General features: G+C 40.0%; 1 protein-coding gene across 19 annotated transcripts in view; it reads left to right on the top strand.

Annotated features, from left to right (window-relative positions):
• The window catches only part of CADPS2 (calcium dependent secretion activator 2), a 575633-nt gene that overhangs the window by 131585 nt on the left and 424366 nt on the right, over nucleotides 1–19682 (top strand). For all 19 annotated transcript variants that reach the window (XM_040259536.1, XM_040259533.1, XM_040259535.1 and 16 more), the window contains exon 2: nucleotides 12543–12656. In XM_040259536.1, the coding sequence (XP_040115470.1) occupies nucleotides 12543–12656 (114 nt within the window). The remainder of the gene's footprint in view (nucleotides 1–12542; nucleotides 12657–19682) is intronic.

Below are 19682 nucleotides of genomic sequence, written 5' to 3'. Positions count from 1 at the left end.
CTCCTCCCTCTGTCTCATTTTCAGAATGGAAATATTTTCTTCCATCCTTCCTTATTGTTGCATGAGGATGCCTTGCATAGATTTCTTTGGAGACAATAAATCTGTGAACAAGCAAACACAAGGAGGATACAGACTTACTGATAAGGTTTGGGTCCTCCATGACTTTTTTGAGTCACCAAGTTAACTGACTCTGGAACCCTCTCACCTTTGGACTTGTTGAGATACGTGAATAATCCTTCTTCTTGTTTAACAGGCTGTTTTGAGTTGGGACTTTTTCAGCTCTCAGTCAAACGCACCCTCACCAAATTAATGAAGTAGACTTCATATTTTTCTTTATAGATTCTACCATGCATACATATGTCAGAAGGATGGGTTCACAAAGATGACAAGCTGAAAATCCCTTACCTTTCTTGCTAGTCTTTCTTTTCTTCTTTAGAGAGCCATTTCTCATCCATGACACCCCTCCTTTCGAAAGAAAGTAAAACTGCAAACATTTCTGGGGGAAGCAAATTTATATCATGTTTTCTTCTTTCAAAAGAAACTATCTACTGAAACAGACTACTTACTATCTACTGGAAAAGGCCATTCTGTGGCTTGGAGCTGGTCAGTGTGTCTGAGCTGTTAGGCCAGCCTGTGTCTACTGCTGAGCCTGTCTGAATTCTTTAAAATGGGTGTAAAATCACTGTTTCTTGCAAATATGTCTCCAGCATATGAAACTTTGCGATGAAATACCAGATGGTTCTCAGGCACAAAGTTCTTCCTGCCTGAGAACAATATCCTCTGCAAAACAGAACCATTCACACTGCAGCTCGACAGAGAAACCCTTTGCCTTCCTTCATGCGTCACCGAGTCTGGCCACGAGCTTATTGGACACAGAAACTTTCTTGGAATTCTTTTCTAAGACTGTTTGTTCCCTCTTCGTCATTCAGTTTTATGTCCGCCAGTGTCTTCTGTCATGGTTGTGATGGGATACATTCCCAGAAAAGCAGTAGTGAATGGTGATATTTTCTTCCACTCTGGATTTTCTTCCCCTCTAGATAAAATCCATAATCAATAAACATTTTCCTTAGTGGGGAAAGGGGACATACAGGAGTAACTGCCATTTATGTTTGAGGAGTCTGCACCTTAGCAAGGAGAAAGCCATGTGAAGCAAATGATACATGTGTGTATGAGATGCAAAAGGGACAGAGAGGATGGGATGACTTAATATGGGGGGAGCAGAAGGAAGCTGATTTCTGGGAGGTTTCATCTGAGTCATGTTCATAAAGGATGAAAGGATGTTCCAGGCAGAGGGAAGTGTTTTCAAAGGCTCAGTAATGTGGAGGAGAATGATGAGATGTTTGGAGGTAAAGGGGAAGACGAAGAGCTTTTCCTTGCCTCTTCAGTCTGATCAAATCACGTTTGGCTTTCCTAGCCTCTGATAGCCCTGTCTTGACATGAGTATGATGAATGGGATTTGGGGAGTTCTGGAAGAAACCCCAAGGTTTGCCAGTGGCTAAGAGCATGCCAGTGGATGTACCTGTCTCCGCCCCCAAATGATATGAATTGGACCACTTTATTCACTTCTCTGAGTCTGTTCCCTCCAATTTTAAACAAGGAAGCCACCTTAATAGAAAGTTTAAAGTAATCCTTGTAATGAGGTTAGAATCCTTGTAATGTGCTTGCTATGTATAAGTAGTCAGCTAGTATAAGGTACTGGGTATTAAATTACACAATAGTTTTGGTCAGGGGGAAATTAAATTGTCTCAAAAAAGCAGTTCCTTCATGATGTATCTTGACATAATTCACTAGTGTTATTTGTAGGAAACCATTGGCTAGAGTTTGAAAGATGGCTCATGGCAGACTGTTCAAACTTTTTTGGACTATAAGGAAGCAAAACGTATCCTGAACTATTTCCTATTCCTACTATTTTTCCATAGTAAACTTCCAAAATTGCATGTTTGAGGAAGCCTTGTTGATTTTTGTCAGACCTTAATTGGGGAGGGAGAGACTTTTAAGTAGAGTAAGAACATCTCAGAGTGGCTCCTAAGGTTTCTCTTTGAACTTTCTACCCCGCCCCCTACCTCCAGCCCCCAATTCGGTTCAGTCTCTCAGTCGTGTCCGACTCTTTGACCCCATGAATTGCAGCACGCCAGGCCTCCCTGTCCATCACCAACTTCCGGAGTTCACTCAAACTCACGTGCATCGAGTCGGTGATGCCATCCAGCCATCTCATCCTCTGTCATCCCCTTTTCCTCCTGCCCCCAGTCCCTCCCAGCATTAGGGTCTTTTCCAATGAGGCAACTCTTCGCATGACATGGCCAAAGTATTGGAGTTTCAGCTTTAGCATCATTCCTTCCAAAGAACACCCAGGACTGATCTCCTTTAGTATGGACTAGTCGGATCTCCTTGCAGTCCAAGGGGCTCTCAAGAGTCTTCTCCAACACCACAGTTCAAAAGCACCAATTCTTTGGCACTCAGCTTTCTTCATAGTCCAACTTTCACATCCATACATGACCCCAGTTATCTCTAAATTGCTTGGTTGCACCAGATTACTAAAGCTGTTATTATTTATGGTGATTGGTGTATTAGAGTTTTCTAGAGAAACATGCCCAATAGCAGATTATATGGGTAAATAAAATACAGGAATTGGTTCAAGCAGTATGAAGGCCAGAATGTCCTATAGTCTGGCCTTTGCAAGCTGGAAAAGTGAGGAAGGCATGTTGTATCTTTAATCTTGAGTCCAAAGACCCCAAGAACCAGGAGCCCCAATGTCTATGGGCCAGAAAAGATGGACCTATCAGCTCAAGGAAAGAGTTTGTCTTTCCTCAGCCTATTTCATTGTATTCAGCTTTCAATGAATTATATGATTTCTGCCCACATTAGTGAGGGTGGATCTCTTTATCTGGTCAACTGAATCAAATGCTAATCTCTTCTAGAAACACTGAGTAATATACACTCAGAAATAACTAGCAGCCATCTGGGCATCCCCTGGTCCAGTCAAGCTGACACATAAAAGTGATCATTGCCTTTGGGTTTGCTTTTGATGAGCTTATGTTATAAATGGGGACCATTAGAAGTGACCTGTGGAAGACCCTACAGATTGTGGAGTATCCTGAATACAGACAGCAGTCTTAAGCTAGAGCCTGTGCTCTTAATTACTCACTCTAGTGGCCCATTATATATTGTTGTTGTCCAGTTGCTAAGTGGTGTCCAACTCTTTGTGTGACCCCATGGACTACAGCACACCAAGATTCCATGTCCTTCACCATCTCTTGGAATTCGCTCAAACTCATGTTCATTGAATTGATGATGCCACTCACCCATTTCATCCTCTGTCGCCCCCTTTCTCCTCCTGCCCTCAGTCTTTCCCAGCATCAGGGTCTTTTCCAATGAGTTGACTCTTCACATCAGGTGGCTAGTGTATTAGAGCTTCAGCATCAGTCCTTCCAATGAATATTCAGGGTTTACTTCCTTTAGGATTGACTCCTTTGATCACACAGCTGTCCAAGGGACTCTCAAGAGTCTTCCCCAGTACCACAGTTCGAAAGCATCAATTCTTCGGCACTCAGCCTTCTTTATGGTCCAACTCTCACATCTGTACATGACTACAGGGAAAACCATAGCTTTGACTATACGGACCTTTGTCAGCAAAGTCATGTCTCTTCTTTTTAATCTGGTGTCTAGATTTGTCATAGTTCCAAGTCATTTATAACCTTGTTAATTGATGAAGTGAGTGACGATAACTATGATAGGCTATTTTCTCATCCATTGTGGTGGTTTGAGGCACAATTTTAGTAAGTTATTAGTGCTGTTTTCATCCTCAAATTGCTTTTAGTGTAGAGGGGACTTTTAATAAGTGAATACATACAGGAATGACATCCTTCTTATTGGGAAAAAAAAATGTGTGGCTATGAGGGAAACAGGATAATATGGAGGATGGAAAAAATGTACCCTTTAGATCAAGATAATGGTTGAGATTTTGCTCCATCTCTTCCTAGATGTGCAATTAGGCAAGATGCTTAACTTCCTCATTTGTGAAATGAGGATGAACTTCCTAGAAGATTTAGGGGGATTTAATGAGACATGTGAAATGTGCTCAGTATAATGCAGCAAGGAAATTCATAAAATCATGGATTTAACTTTCCTAGTTTCCGTGTTCACTAGAAGCTCCCCTCCCCCAAGACCATCCCCTATAATGACTTGTAATCTTGCCGGGGCTTGAATTTGACTAGGAGGTCAGTGAGAGTGTGGGTAGAAGTCATATTTAGCGGCTTGGTAAGCCTCACCTGGGGCCCATTGTCCACCATGCAATGGATTTTTCTGCTCTGTACTCATCACTTAGTATACGTGTTATGATAAAATATGTTAAAGCAGTAATTGCAAACCTGGGGCTTTTCAAAGTTCCCCGTTTCAATAACTGTGGGACCAGTAAAACTCAGTCTGTCCAAATAACTTTATTTTTAGGCTGCCTCAGGCACTTGGATTCTGGTATTCACTGTTCACTGGGGCAAGTTCACTGAATGAGGAGTTTTTCATATAATATAGCATATGGGAAGAATATTTTGGTTTAGAGTGAATCAAGATAAGCTTTACTAGCCAGGGATGGTAGTGCTAGGGCATTGCCTTCTTGATGGGGTATCTCATTGAGATTTCTAGCAGTTAGGATTTGGTTCAGCCATATGACCAGTTAGCCTGCCTCCTCTCCCCAAAAAGAGTGATCTGTTTGTGTGTGTGTGCTAAGTTACTTCAGTCGTGTCCGACTCTGCAATCCTGTGGACTGTGGCCTGCTAGGCTTCTCTGTTCAAGGGGTTCTCCAGGCAAAAATACTGGAATGGGTTGCATTCACTCTTCCAAGAGATCTTCCCGACCCAGGGATTGAACTCGCATCTCTTACATCTCCTGCATTGGCAGATAGGTTCTTCACCACTGGTGCCACCTGGGAATCCCAATCTATTCATAGAGATGTTCATTTCTTTTTCATATAAAAGGAAGTTGGGAGGTGGCAGTCCTGGGTGGTAATGACTGCTCAGCATTGGGGAGGGGCTTAGGCTCTTTTTATCTTGTTGCTTCACCATCATCTTGGGCTAAGTGACAGTTCTAGTTAGCAGGTCAAATTTCAGCCGGTGGAAACAGAGCAAAGAGGCAAGGAAGGGCTTGCTTCAGCTATTCTTTATGGTTTCAGGAAGTCACACACAGTTTTGCCTACATCCCATGGGCTTTCATTTAGGCACTTGAATATGTCCATTGTCAGGCGAGGATGGTATTTGTAGTCTTAGTTGGGCATATTCACGTATTCACATGTCTGAAATACCTGCAGCGATAGAACAGAGTGAGAAGTCATTTGGTTCAGTTCAGTTGCTCAGTCATGTCCGACTCTTTGCGACCCCATGGACTGCAGCATCCCAGGCCTCCCTGTCTATCACCAATTCCCAGAGTTTACCCAAACTCATGTCCATTGAGTTGGTGATGCCATCCAACCATCTCATCCTCGGTCTTCCCCTTTTCCCCCTGCCTTCAATCTTTCCCAGCATCAGGGTTTTTTCCAATGAGTCAGTTCTTCAGAACAGGTGGCCAAAGTATTGGAGTTTCAGCTTCAACATCAGTCCTTCCAATGAATATTCAGGGATGATCTCCTTTAGAATGGACTGGTTGGATCTCCTTGCAGTCCAAGGGACTCTCAGGAGTCTTCTCCAATGCCACAGTTCAAAAGCATCAGTTCTTCAGCACTCAGCTTTCTTTATAGTCCAACTCTCACATCCATACATGACCACTGGAAAAACCATAGCCTAATGTCTCTGCTTTTTAATATGCTGTCTAGGTTGGTCATAACTTTCCTTCCAAGGAGTAAGCATCTTTTAATTTCATGGCTGCAGTCACCATCTGCAGTGATTTTGGATAGGAAATTGTTAATAGCAGTGACTCCCACAGGATTGTATAATGTATGAGATGGGCTGGAACTCCTTTGTTACTCTGTTCTGACAGGCAGTTTGGGGAAGTCTGTTTCAGAAACCTAGCAGGCTATTTTTCCAGTGGTTTTAAGCAAATCTTTTTGGCAGAGTATCCATAGCAAAGGAAAAAGCAAAACCTGTCCCATAATCTCCAGCTAATAATCCATAATCTTTTCCTTCATCTCATTAACGGGAGTTAAAGCTATGCCTTTGTGCATTTCCGAGACCATCTTTGTCTGGAATAAACCCTTTTACCTCCTTGAAGAGTGTCTGTTTTTCTACTTTATTTGAGATTTTTGTGCACACCAACCACTGCCACCCCCCGCCTCCCCACCCCCGCCACTGGTCACCTGCCACTCTGCTGTAGAGTCTGCCAGTGGTCTCCTTCACTCGCCAGGAGGTCAAGCAGTGCCTGCCGTGAGTGCTAACACTCGTGATAAGGGCTGCAGGTCAAGGCAGGCTCACACAGTGGTGGCTGTCCAGTTCCTGAGAGGCATAATGGTTGGGCTCCAGCTGTAGTCAGGATTTGGGCTAATGCTTCAGTTGGTCATGACTTAGAATGAAAAAGCTAGGATATAATTTGAACAGGGAGAAAAATAAAACCTAAAAACCCAAAAAAAACCCAACACTCTAAGCAACATACGCCATCTCTGAACTCTACAAGTATTTTTTCTGAGGCCACCATTATTACGAATAAATTATCACTGCCAGCCCAGATTTATAAAACTTAGCTCTTACTGTTAGTATTTTAAGTGTTCTTTATATAAGGCTGATTTCTAGCAAGGATATTTATGTTCTAGTTTAGTTTCATATAAAAAGCTCTTCTAAATTCCCATTAAATAATTTCAGGTGGTCATTTTTTTTTTTTTACTTTTGAAAAATATTCATTTTTTAGTAAATAGACTAGTGTGAAGACAGTCCATGGATGAAACTAAAATATAGGCTGACAAATAAAACTGGCTGCCCTCCAAAATGTTAATCGATTATGTCAAATAGGATGTATGCATATGACAGGTTTCCCCCTTTGCTTAATTCTGAACTGGTTTTTATAATTATCTGAAGGCTGCAGATAGCATCTTATTATGTTAGTGTTATAACAACTGGGAGGGTTCTTTGGTCATAGAGTGAAGGAATCAATTCTAAAGAAAAAAAAATCAGCTGGAACAATGGATCAAGTAAATGGAGTTAGAATGAAACATGGCTTGATGAAGCACACGTAAGAATATTTTAGAATTTTTGTTGATTAAAAGCACGATATGAGTCAGTTGATGTGACTGCCAGGAAGAGTTCATTTGTTTTCGTTTGAACTAATAGACACAGAGTGCTTAGAATGTGGGAAGTGTTTCTCCCACTCGTCTGTGTTGGTCACATGACCCTAGGATAATCATGATCAGTCTATTGAGTATATTTGAGGAGGGACATTGCTGTTCTAATGAGTATCATGATGTTGCAGTGTTCAGAGTTCTTTCTTATATTTAGTATATAAGTAAGTTTTGCTTAACTGGGTAATGCTTAATTTACAGACAGACTGAAGAGTACTCTTAGGATGTTGGGGGAACTGGGAAAGTTTATTCTAGAGTTTAATTCTAGGATAGAAGTTAATTCTAAAGTTTATTCTAGTACCTGTCTCCAAGTTCCTGAATGCCTGCATTGAAGAAGAGAAGTAACCTTTAGTTTGTTTGGTCTTAGATAGTATAGAAGTAGGATTTATGGAAGGCATAGGGAAGCAGGTTTTTTTCCTTCATCAGTTCAGTTCAGTTGCTCAGTCATATCCATCTGTTTGTGACCCTGTGGACTGCAGCAAGCCAGGCTTCCCTGTCCATCACCAACTCCTGGAGCTTGCTCAAACTCATGTCCATTGAGTTGGTGATGCCATCCAACCATCTCGTCCTCTGTCATCCCCTTCTCATCCCGCCTTCAATCTTTCCCAGGATGAAGGTGTTTTCAAATGAGTCAGTTCTTCGCAGCTTTTTCCGTCATAGCTGTCTAACATTAAAATGAGCTTCACAGTGAGGTATAAAGGTAGCGTGTGTATGTGTGTGTCTATTTTAGTTTTAATAGGCTCAATGGAAACTGAGCGACTACTTGATATGGTAATGCATTAAGTAGACTGTTGAGTACCATGATTGTGACAGTTTTTTCTGTTTCTTTGAAGTTCTCAACCTTGAAATTAAAAAAAAAAAAGTGTGGGGGATATACAGTCAAGTTCAAATCTTATACCTGAAAGGAGAAATGAAAAAAATCAATTGGTTTGTTCAGCCTTTCTGCAGGATGATCTGATGTAAACAATGTTCAAGGGGTTATAATTGTTCTGAGTTTAAAAATGTGTAAAGTGGCTATTAAAACTTAATTTAAAAGGAAAATTAATTAAAATTTGAGTATATAAAAAGTATCCTGTGATTTAAAACTTAAAATGAATAAAATGATACAAGTTGAAATTTTTTTTCATCCTTATTCTCCATATGTCCAGTGTCTAAGGACATCCTTCTTCCATAGTGTCCGTGTTTCAAAACAAATATATGTTCTGATTTTTCAGAATAAAAATGGGAATGGTGGCTTATTTTACATACTTTTCTATATTGTTTCCTTTCCCAAGATAGTTTGAAGATCTTTTCATATCAGTACATAGGAGAACTTGGTCATTTTTTTTTCATAAAGCTAATAGTATTATCACTGTTTGGATGTAGTGTTATTTACATGGCAGAAAGTGAAGAGGAAATAAAGAGCTTCTTGATGAGCATGAGAGAGGAAAGTGAAAAGCTGGATCGAAACTCACATTCAAAAAACTAAGATCATGGCATCCAGTCCCATCCCTTCATGGCAAATAAAGGCGAAAAAAGTGGAAACAGGGACAGATTTTATTTTTTTGGACTCCAAAATCATTGTGGATGCTGACTGCAGCCATGAAATTAAGATGCTTACTCCTTAGAAGAAATGACAGAACATTAAAAAATAGAGACATCAGTTTGCTGACAAAGGTCTGTACAGTCAGAGCTATGGTTTTTCCAGTAGTCATGTACACATGTGAGAGTTGGACCATAAAGAAGGCTGAGTGCCTAAGAATTGATGCTTTCGAACTGTGATGCTTGAGAAGAGTGTTGAGAGTCCCCTAGACTGCAAGGAGATGAAACCAGTCAGTCTTGAAGGAAATCAATCCTGATTATTCATTGCAAGGACTGATGCTGAACTCCAATAATTTGGTTACCTGATGTGAAGAGCTGACTCATTGGAAAAGACCTTGATGATCAGAGAGATGGAGGCAAATGGAGAAAGGGGCAACAGAGGATGAGATGGTTAAATAGCATCACCTACTCAATGGACACGAATTTGAGCAAACTCCAGGAGATAATGGAGGACAGAGTAGCCCGACGTGCTGCAGTCTATGGGGTTGCAAAGAGGCAAACATGACTTAGTGACTGAAAAACAGTAACTTGTGAGAAGTTGGGTTGTTGGCTTTTTTTAAATTTTAAGATACTATGGGTCTTGAGGGGGTTGGAAGTGCTACTGTGCAGAGCTGAAATTGGTTAAAATTAACTACAGTTTTAACTCAAGCCTTCCTTGTCATGTTGAAAGCCTTAAAGGGGTTCCAGAGTTCCAAAATATTTACATCAGACACATACTGCCAATGCAGTTGTTGTTTAGGTGGGAGACAGATTTCTGGTGCTTCCTATTCCATCATCTTCCTGAATCCTTCTGCTCTCATGTAGACTTCAGTTGGAAAAAGAAAAATGTAAATTGTTAGGCATGCTTTCATAACTTGATTCATTTCTCTCAGTATATCCATTTAGTCTATCTTTCTATTGGCTTAGACTCTTCTCAATTTCCAAGATATGTATGTTTGAAAATTAGTTCTTTAGGATGAGTTGCAAGTATTTTTTTTCCTGGCCTTTTTTTCCCTCAGTGATTTTGTTAATGCTAAATTTATTTATTTAAAAAAGATACAATTGACCTATAATATTTGTAAGTTTAAGTATATAATGTAATTATTTGACACATATCTATGTGGAAAAATGATTATCACAATACTAAATATATTTTTAATGTTTACGGAATTAGATTTAGGACCTGTAGATTTTGATTCATGGTTTTAAAAAAGAAAAACCTTTCTCGTATCAGTGTTTAAAGGAATTCTCCCATTTCTTTATACATTTATGGTATAAGAAATTACAGGTAATTCATTTGGGCTGTAACCTTGTGTTATAGTTCCATTTAATTTTTTTCTGCATGGCTACCTAGTTATTCTAACACCATTGATTGAAGAAACCATCTTTTACTACTGATTTGAGGTGCCATAAAGGTATTTTATAATATATTTCTAGTTGTATTTGAATCTATTTCTTGGGTCTATTACATTGGTCTCTATCTATTGATTTATAATACAGTTTATTTTGATAATGCAAATAGCTTTTTGGAAACTCTGCTTTCTGCCTTCCCACTGCTAGATTTTAAATTGCCTTTTTTCCTCCATATTTCTTTTATATGGAATTGTAGACCTTTTCTCTGTGCTAATAAAGTATCTCTGATTGGTCATATATCGTTATAATATAGCTATCATTTTATGCCTTAAAGGTAACTGCAGTAATTTTTATCTATAAAAAAGTTGAAGCCTAATGCTCTGGCATGTTTTGTGAAGGACATGAGCATTGTTAAGAGTTTCTAAGAAGATGGTTTGTGCAAATCTCCTCCTCTCCATTCGTATTCAGGAATGTTCCATGTCGTAATCATCAAAACATAACTCATCGCAACAATGGCTAAACCTAAATACTGGCAAACTAGAAATTGCAGAGATTTAAAGTAGTTCCTAAAGAACAAATGCCTCTGATAGAAGAAAACTGAATAAAGATGCCCCAATTTCTAGGTTTTGAATAATATTTATTTCTCAAATGAGGGAGATGGGACAAATGATCATTGACATCCTCTCCAGGTCATTGCCATCCCTCCCGAGTCCCTTTCCACTATATTCTGAATACCTGGACACTTGGTTTGCAAACCAGTGCTTGGCAACTAGAGTGCTTATCAGTGGTCTCGCTCTCAGCAATTGCTATCCTCCTTCCATCTGGTCCCTTTGGTGAACTGTTGTTTAGAGAGGGAAAGGCATGGGCTTAATTTGCCTTGCTAGTACACACACACATACACACACACACACACACACACACACACGGTACCTCCTTTCATTCTCTGTACATTATATAGAAATGGAGAATGTAATATGATGTTGATATTCCTGCTTTCCAGCTTGGTTTAGCTTTCCCTAAAATGAAGATAAACTGAAAAATGGAATGCTCTTCTCTCTCCACTGCTCAGGGCAAGAGGTTTTTTTACACTGGAGCACAGTAGGACCCTTCTTTGTTACTACCAGCAGCGGTTTTTTTCACAGGCTGTTAGACTCCTAAATAAAACCCATGTTTTGAAAGAGCATGTCTCTCCGATTTGAATGGCATTTTAACAAGCCTTTTGAACAGCTTTAAACTTACTTCATATCAGCCTTCTTTTCGAAGCCAAGTCATCCCAGTTTGTTTAGTCTTTTCTAATCCTTTAATCATTTTGTCTTCGGCATGTTTCCAAATGCTTCACAACTCTCCATAGAATCCAGAACTGGGCTGAATTCTTTTAACAGTCTGATGAGGATGACTGAAATGGAGAGATCACTCTCTTCCTGGTCCCTATATATGTCAGGATTTGTTGTCTTCTCTGCAAGACTATATTCTGTCTCCAGTTAAGCTTTAAAAATATAAATTATATATTATATGTTTTCGTGTGTGTGTGTGAGCTGTGTTTAGAGCGGCCACACGGGCTTCTGCTTAGAAGGGTCCCATGCTAGGTTGAATGTTTTTGCCGCTGTCTTGAAATTAGTTTTTTCAATAAGGGGCTCCTCGCTCTCGTTTTGCAGTGAACTGTAGAAATGAAATAGCTGCTTCTGCTTGTAGTTGATGACTAGAAGATGTGGTTAGTAAGTCATGGTCCGTGTCTAACCTACCCTCCGTAACCACCATGGTAGATAGCCCCAGGTGAGCAAACGTGGTTGTAAACTTATACTCCTCTCCCTGAATCACTGCCTTCCCCTAGCCTGCCTGGAGATGCACTCACTGCCCCCATTGCCTCTCTGTTCCCCTCCTCTTCATCCCTTTATCTCAGCTCAGGCACTGAGGTGTGTTTTTTCATGATAATCCAAGCTTTTGGCATCCAACAGATGTCCTTTCCAGAGAATTCTTTCTCTGAGTCTCTCTCTCTTTCCTGTCATGTTTTGTTCAGAGTTGTTGGTTGTCTACTCACCTCCAATAATTCTTATCCCGTCTGTCCTCTGTTCAGGACAGCTGGCAGTTAACTTCTTATTTGAATTTTAGATTTTTTCCCCTTTCTCTGCAAAGAGATTGGAGTGTAGTAATCACAAGAATGCTGTTTGGGGCAGAAATTTGGATTCCGTTTTCAGGATCGGGTATTCCAAAGTTCGTGGGGCCGTAACTCACAAGCTTTTAAAAACTTACCCATAGGTGAATTCTGGGCATCAAGTCTTAGACACACGTAACAAATATAACTCTTAAAAACCATTATGTGTCATCAGTTAGCTAGTTTTTTTGATCTGATTCCACCCCCCTTCTTTTTTTCTTACAGCTTAACAAGCAACAGTTGCAGTTACTGAAAGAAAGGTTCCAGGCCTTTCTCAATGGGGAAACCCAGATTGTAGCCGACGAAGCATTTTGCAACGCGGTTCGGAGTTACTATGAGGTGAGTTTGAAGAGCTTTGTTTCTGGCATTCTGATGCCTTTTAAAAGATGTTTTTAATGGCTTCCCGTTTTAAGAAGCTCACACATATAATAGGAAGGCTGTGAGTTTGCAGCCTTCCTTGAAAGCATTGTTGATTCTCTTTTGCAATTTAAAAACTAATTCCACAGCCTGGTTTTGAGAGATAAACAGAATTGGAAATTATTCAGATCTTTTGTGGAGAACTAAGCTGTTTAGAAAAATCTTCTGGCACTGATTGATAGAGCTGAGCTTAGTTATCTGTGGGTCCGCATGTCTAATTTATCCTTTTTAATCAGAATCTCAATAGTAAATTCCTATTTTAAATAGCAGTTAATAAGCCCTTAAATATTACTTGCTAATAGTACATGAGCCATTCTGTTCACTAAACTTTTTGTAATAATTAAAGCCAGTAACTAATTTTATGAGGATGAATGGAACTCTTTTCTTGACGGAGAAATAATACTACAATCCCAACTTTCTCTTTCTTCTGATTTTAGTTTGTGACTCATCGGGAATTATCTGTGGATTTCCTATGGGCATCAGTTTTCACACAGGGTCATTGATTGCTTCAGTGAATGGCCAGTAGTTACTAAGAGAGTTTCCTTTTTTTCCCTAAGGACTTCAGAGTCATTTTGGGCATGGACTTCTTCCACTGTGCACATATCTACACCTAGCAACTGAAGAACAACATGCGAAGGCGTATTAAGCTAGACAGATGAAAAATCTAGAGGTGCAATGTGTCTGAACTTTTCTGAGGGAGGGAAATGTCTTTGCAAGAATAACAGAGTAACTGGATGTACAGATTTTTGTGGTTAGTAATTAACTCATGGTGTGTGTGCATCAGAAGTTGCTTAATGCAACTCTAGGGAGGTTTATGTTTAGCTCAGTTGAGTCGCTCAGTCATGTCCGACTCTTTGCGACCCCATGAACTGCAGCACACCAGGCATCTCTGTCCATCACCAGCTCCCGGAGTCCACCCAAACTCATGTTCATCGAGTTGATGATGCCATCCAACCATCTCATCGTCTTCGTCCCCTTCTCCTCCTGCCTTCAATCTTTCCCAGCATCAGGGTCTTTTCCAGTGAGTCAGCTCTTCGCATCAGGTGGCCAAAGTATTGGAGTTTCAGCTTCAGCATCAGTCCTTCCAATGAACACCCAGGACTGATCTCCTTTAGGATGGACTGATTGGATCTCCTTGCAGTCCAAGGGACTCTCAAGAGTCTTCTCCAACATCACAGTTTAAAAGCATCAGTTCTTCAGTGCTCAGCTTTCTTTATAGGCCAACTCTCACATCCATACATTACTATTGGAAGAAACATAGCTGTGACTAGACGGACCTTTGTTGTCAATGTCTCTGCTTTTGAATATGCTGTCTAGGTTGGTCATAATTTTTCTTCCAAGGAGTAAGTGTCTTTTAAATTCATGGATGCAATCAACATCTGCAGTGATTTTGGAGCCCCCCAAAATAGTCTGTCACTGTTCCCACTGTTTCCCCATCCACTTGCGATGAAATGATGGGACCAGATGACATGATCTTAGTTTTCTGAATGTTGAGCTTTAAGCCAACTTTTTCACTCTCCTTTTTCACTGTCAACAAGAGGCTCTTTAGTTCCTCTTCACTTTTTACCTTAAGGGTGCTATCATCTGCACATCTGAGGTTATTGATATTTCTCCCAGCAGTGTTGATTTCAGTTTGTGTTTCATCCAGCCCAGCGTTTTTCATGATGTACTCTGCATAGAAGTTAAATAAGCAGGGTGACAATATACAGCCTTGATGCACTTCTTTTCCTATTTGGAACCAGTCTACTGTTCCATGTCCAGTTCTAACTGTTGCTTCCTGACCTGCATACAGATTTCTCAGGAGGCAGGTCAGGTGGTCTGGTATTCCCATCTCTTTAAAAATTTTCCATAGTTTGTTGTGATCCACACAGTCAAAGGCTTTGGCATAGTCAGTAAAGCAGACATAGATGTTTTTCTCGAACCCTCTTGCTTTTTTGATGCTCCAGAAGATTTTGGCAATTTGATCTCTGGTTCCTCTGCCTTTTCTAAAACCAACTTGAACATCTGGAAGTTCATGGTTCACATACTGTTGAAGCCTGGCTTGGAGAATTTTGAGCATCACTTTGCTAGCGGGTGAGATGAGTGCAATTGTGTGGTAGTTTGAGCATTCTTTGGCATTGCCTTTCTTTGGAATTGGAATGAAAACTGACCTTTTCCAGTCCTGTGGCCACTGCTGAGTTTTCCAAATTTGCTGGCTTATTGAATGCAGCACTTTCACAGCATCATCTTTTAGAATTTGAAATAGCTCAACTGGAATTCCATCACCTCCACTAGCTTTGTTCCTAGTGATGCTTCCTAAGGCCCACTTGACTTCACATTCCAGGATGTCTGGCTCTAGGTGAGTGATCACACTGCTGTTATTATCTGGGTCATGAAGATCTTTTTGTATATTTCTTCTGTGCTTTTCTTGCCACCTCTTCTTAATGTCTTCTAATTCTGCTAGGTCCATCCCATTTCTGTCCTTTATTGTGCCCATCTTTGCATGCAATGTTCCGGTTTGAATATCGCCCTATAATATAATAATAATAAAGAAATTTGATTTTGAAATTAATTCAGCCTTTTTCTTCAAAGTTAGTAGCATTATTAGGGGAAAAATGTCGACCCAAGTGTCTAAACCACCTCACTGGGCATACTTGATGATAGAGAGGAACCACAAAAGGTAAAGAAGAAAGAAATGGCAGGTACATACTCAGTTGCTTAATAAAAGTTAGCAGTAACAAGCTTGATAATTTTATAACTGCTAATTACTATTAGATTCTGTAGTACCTTCATCTTCTTTTCTTTATAGAAGTTTTCTGTTTTTTCTTCAAGCTCCCCTAACCCCCAAAGTAACTCACTGTATGGAGGAAGACATAAAGTGGACAGTAGTCCTACAGGTGTTTTTTTTTTTTTTTCCTAGCCATATCTTTTCCCCCTGTTCTGTTTTTCCATTTAGGAGACTTCAGCTGATTCTGTGGATGGATAAACATAAGTTTATTGTAGTATGTTACTTTCCAAGTTGTTTTTCCCATCAGATATTGGCTTCTGTTTACAAAATTCAGGTGGATTTCATCCCAATGTAACCAGTGACAGTATGATTTATAACAGATAGATGGAAAAGAAAATGGCCTTTCCTTTTTGGATTTCCGAAAGACAGTATATAATTGCGTACTAGCTGCTTTCAGTGTAAGAAACGTTCACGTTCTATTACTGTGCCAAAAATGAATGTTGTAGTCTTCTCCCCCACCTTTTTGGTGGGTTAGCTTTGTTCACAACTTTTCAGAAGTCAGTGAGTGAAAGTCACTCAGTCATGTCTGACTCTTAGCAACCCCATGGACTATATAGTCCATGGGATTTTCCAGGCCAGAATACTGGAGTGGATAGCCTTTCCCTTCTGCAGGGATCTTCCCAACCCAGGGATTAAACCCAGGTCTCCCACATTGTAGGTGGATTCTTTACCAGCTGAGCCACAAGGGAAGCCCAAGAATACTGGAGTGGGTAGCCCATCCTTTCTCCAGCAGATCTTCCCTACCCAGGAATCTAACAGGGGTCTCCTGCATTGCAGGTGAATACTTACCAACTGAGCTAGCAGGGAAGCCCTTCAACAACTTTTTGGACAGGATGTGCATTTTTCTGATAACTTCCATTAATTTATGTTCTCTTCTGGTTCCTGAGAATAGATGAGAGTTAGAAGTGTTTAATTTTAAAAAATTACCAAAGTAGTATAAAGTAAGTCTTGCCCCCATCATTACGACGACAACCACTTGCTTTTCAGATTTTCTGCTTCTATAATGATACAAATGGGAATTCCTTCTGTAAGGGGAAAAAAAAACACTCTTAAGTGTGAAATTACAAATCTCATATTAAAGGAAAAATTACTTATTTTATGCTGAAATATTAAGCTCTATTTTTGGCACTTTTCACACAGTTTATTGTGATCCACACAGTCAAAGGCTTTGGCATAGTCAATAAAGGAGAAATAGATGTTTTTCTAGAACTCTTGCCTTTTCAGTAATCCAGCAGATGTTGGCAATTTGATCTCTGGTTCCTCCGCCTTTTCTAAAACCAGCTTGAACATCTGGAAGTTCATGGTTCACGTATTGCTGAAGCCTAGCTTGGAGAATTTTGAGCATTACTATACTAATGTGTGAGATAAGTGCAGTTGTGTGGTAGTTTGAGCATTCTTTGGCATTGCCTATCTTTGGGATTGGAATGAAAACTGACCTTTTCCAGTCCTGTGACCACTGCTGAGTTTTCCAAATTTGCTGGCATACTGAGTACAGCACTTTCACAGCATCATCTTTTAGAATTTGAAACAGCTCAACTGGAATTCCATCACCTCCACTACCTTTGTTCCTAGTGATGCTTCCTAAGGCCCACTTGACTTCACATTCCCGGATGTCTGGCTCTCGGTTAGTGATCACACTATCATGATTATCTGAGTCATGAAGATCTTTTTTGTACAGTTCCAGAAAAACATCTATTTCTGCTTTATTGACTATGCCAAAGCCTTTGACTGTGTGGATCACAATCAACTGTGGAAAATTCTGAAAGAGATGGGAATACCAGACCACCTGACCTGCCTCTTGAGAAACCTACATGCAGTTCAGGAAGCAACAGTTAGACTGGACATGGAACAAGAGACTGGTTCCAAATAGGAAAAGGAGTACGTCAAGGCTGTATATTGTCACCCTGCTTATTTAACTTCTATGCAGAGTACATCATGAGAAACGCTGGGCTGGAAGAAACACAAGCTGGAATCAAGATTGCCGGGAGAAATATCAGTAACCTCAGATATGCAGATGACACTACGCTTATGGCAGAAAGTGAAGAACTAAAGAGCCTCTTGATGAAAGTGAAAGAGGAAAATGAAAGAGTTGGCTTAAAGCTCAACATTCAGAAAACTAGGATCATGGCATCTGTTCCCATCAGTTCATGGGAAATAGATGGGGAAACAGTGGAAACAGTGTTAGACTTTACTTTTTGGGGCTCCAAAATCATTGCAGGTGGTGATTACAGCCATGAAATTAAGACACTTACTCCTTGGAGGGAAAGTTATGACCAACCTAGATAGCATATTCAAAAGCAGAAACATTACTTTGCCAACAAAGATCGGTCTAGTCAAGGCTATGGTTTTTCCAGTGGTCATGTATGGATGAGAGAGTTGGACTGTGAAGAAAGCTGACTACTGAAGAATTGATGCTTGTGAGCTGTGGTGTTGGGGAAGACTCTTGAGAGTCCCTTGGACTGCAAGAAGATCCAACAAGTCCATCCTAAAGGAGATCATTCCTGGGTGTTTATTGGAAGGACTGATGCTGAAGCTGAAACTCCAGTACTTTGGTCATCTCTTGCGAAGAGTTGACTGATTGGAAAAGACCCTGATGCTGGAAGGGGTTGGGGGCATGAGGAGAAGGGGATGACCCAGGATGAGATGGCTGGGTGGCATCACCGACTCGATGGACAAGAGTTTGGGTAAACTCCGGGAGTTGGTGATGTACAGGGAGGCCTGGTGTGCTGAGATTCATGGAGTCGCAAAGAGTTGGACAAGACTGAGTGACTGAACTGAACTTGGCACTTTTATTGTATATTTTCATTCTGAAACACTTTATTCTGGGATTCAGATGTTTTCTACATCAATAACACTTTAAGAACTCTTTAATAGAAGTATTATATAATATGATTGTTAAGAGAATTTTTAAAACATTAAAGAGGAAAAGTTTCTGCAATGCTAAAACTGCTCTAAAAATAATCACTATTAAGAAGGGAAGTGTTAGTTGCTCAGTTTTGTCCAACTCTCTGCAACTGTATGGAATGTAGCCCACCGGGCTCCTCTATCCATTGAATTCTCCAGGGAAATATACTGGAATGGGTAGCCACTCCTTTTTCCAGGGGATCTTCCCAACCAGAGAATTGGGCTTCCCTGGTGGCTCAGAGGTTAAAGTGTCTGCCTGCAATATGGGAGACCTGGGTTCGATCCCTGAATCAGGAAGATCCCCTAGAGAAGGAAATGGCAACCTACTCCAATATTCTTGCCTGGAGAATCCCATGGATAGAGGAGCCTGGTGGGCTATAGTCCATGGGGTCGCAAAGAGTCGGACACGACTGAGTGACTTCACTTCACTTCTCCTGCATTGCAGGCAGATTCTTTACTGTCTGAACAACCGGAGAAGCCCTAAAATATTAAAGAAGACATTAAAAATGCCCTATTATCCCAAAGCCTATAGACAACTCAAACAGTTTGTTGTTTCTCTTTTGTATATATGAAACAGGAATTACTTCTTTTTTTTTATGTATGTCATGAGCATTCTTTAAATATTCTCCATGAGTATGATTTTAAGTAGCTGTGTAATAGACCATTGTCTGCCTGTGTCTCAGTTTTATTTTTAGACACTTAAGTTTTCTTAAAGTGTTAAAATAAATGCTGAGATGGTCATTTGTATTCTTACATAAATTCATTTTTGATAAATTTCTGCAAGTGGTATTCCTGGATGATGGAAGATAAATATTGCTTAAACTCTTATACAGATTACCAAATCGTTCTCAAAAGTAACAGTTTTTGCTACCGTAACCGCATATGAGAGTGCTGTTTTTTTTTCCCCTTTTATACTCAGTATTATCATAAAATAAATGCCAACTGATTTTTATTTTACTGTTAGCAAAGTTCAGCATTTCCATACCAGTCATTTGTATTTATATCTTTCTGAATTATCTGTTCATGTCCTTTTTGTCCATTTGGATGTTCATCTTTTAAGTACTGAGTTACAAGTGTTCTTCATACATTAAGATGACTGTTAATCCCTTTTTATACTGCAGTTATTTTCAGAGCCTACCTCCCACCCCCCATTTTGCAGTTTTGTTAAGATACGTTACCTCTGATCCTTATTTGTTTCCTGTTCTGGTAGAATGAAAGACATATTCATATTCCAAGTAGAGACTGTACCACATTTCCTTTCAACTCTATTTTCTTCA

The sequence above is a fragment of the Oryx dammah genome, unplaced genomic scaffold, assembly GCF_014754425.2.
Source record: "Oryx dammah isolate SB20612 unplaced genomic scaffold, SCBI_Odam_1.1 HiC_scaffold_18, whole genome shotgun sequence".
NCBI lineage: Eukaryota > Metazoa > Chordata > Mammalia > Artiodactyla > Bovidae > Oryx > Oryx dammah.
The sequence above is the reverse complement of the archived record's forward strand: the minus strand, read 5'-3'. Positions and strand labels throughout refer to the sequence as shown.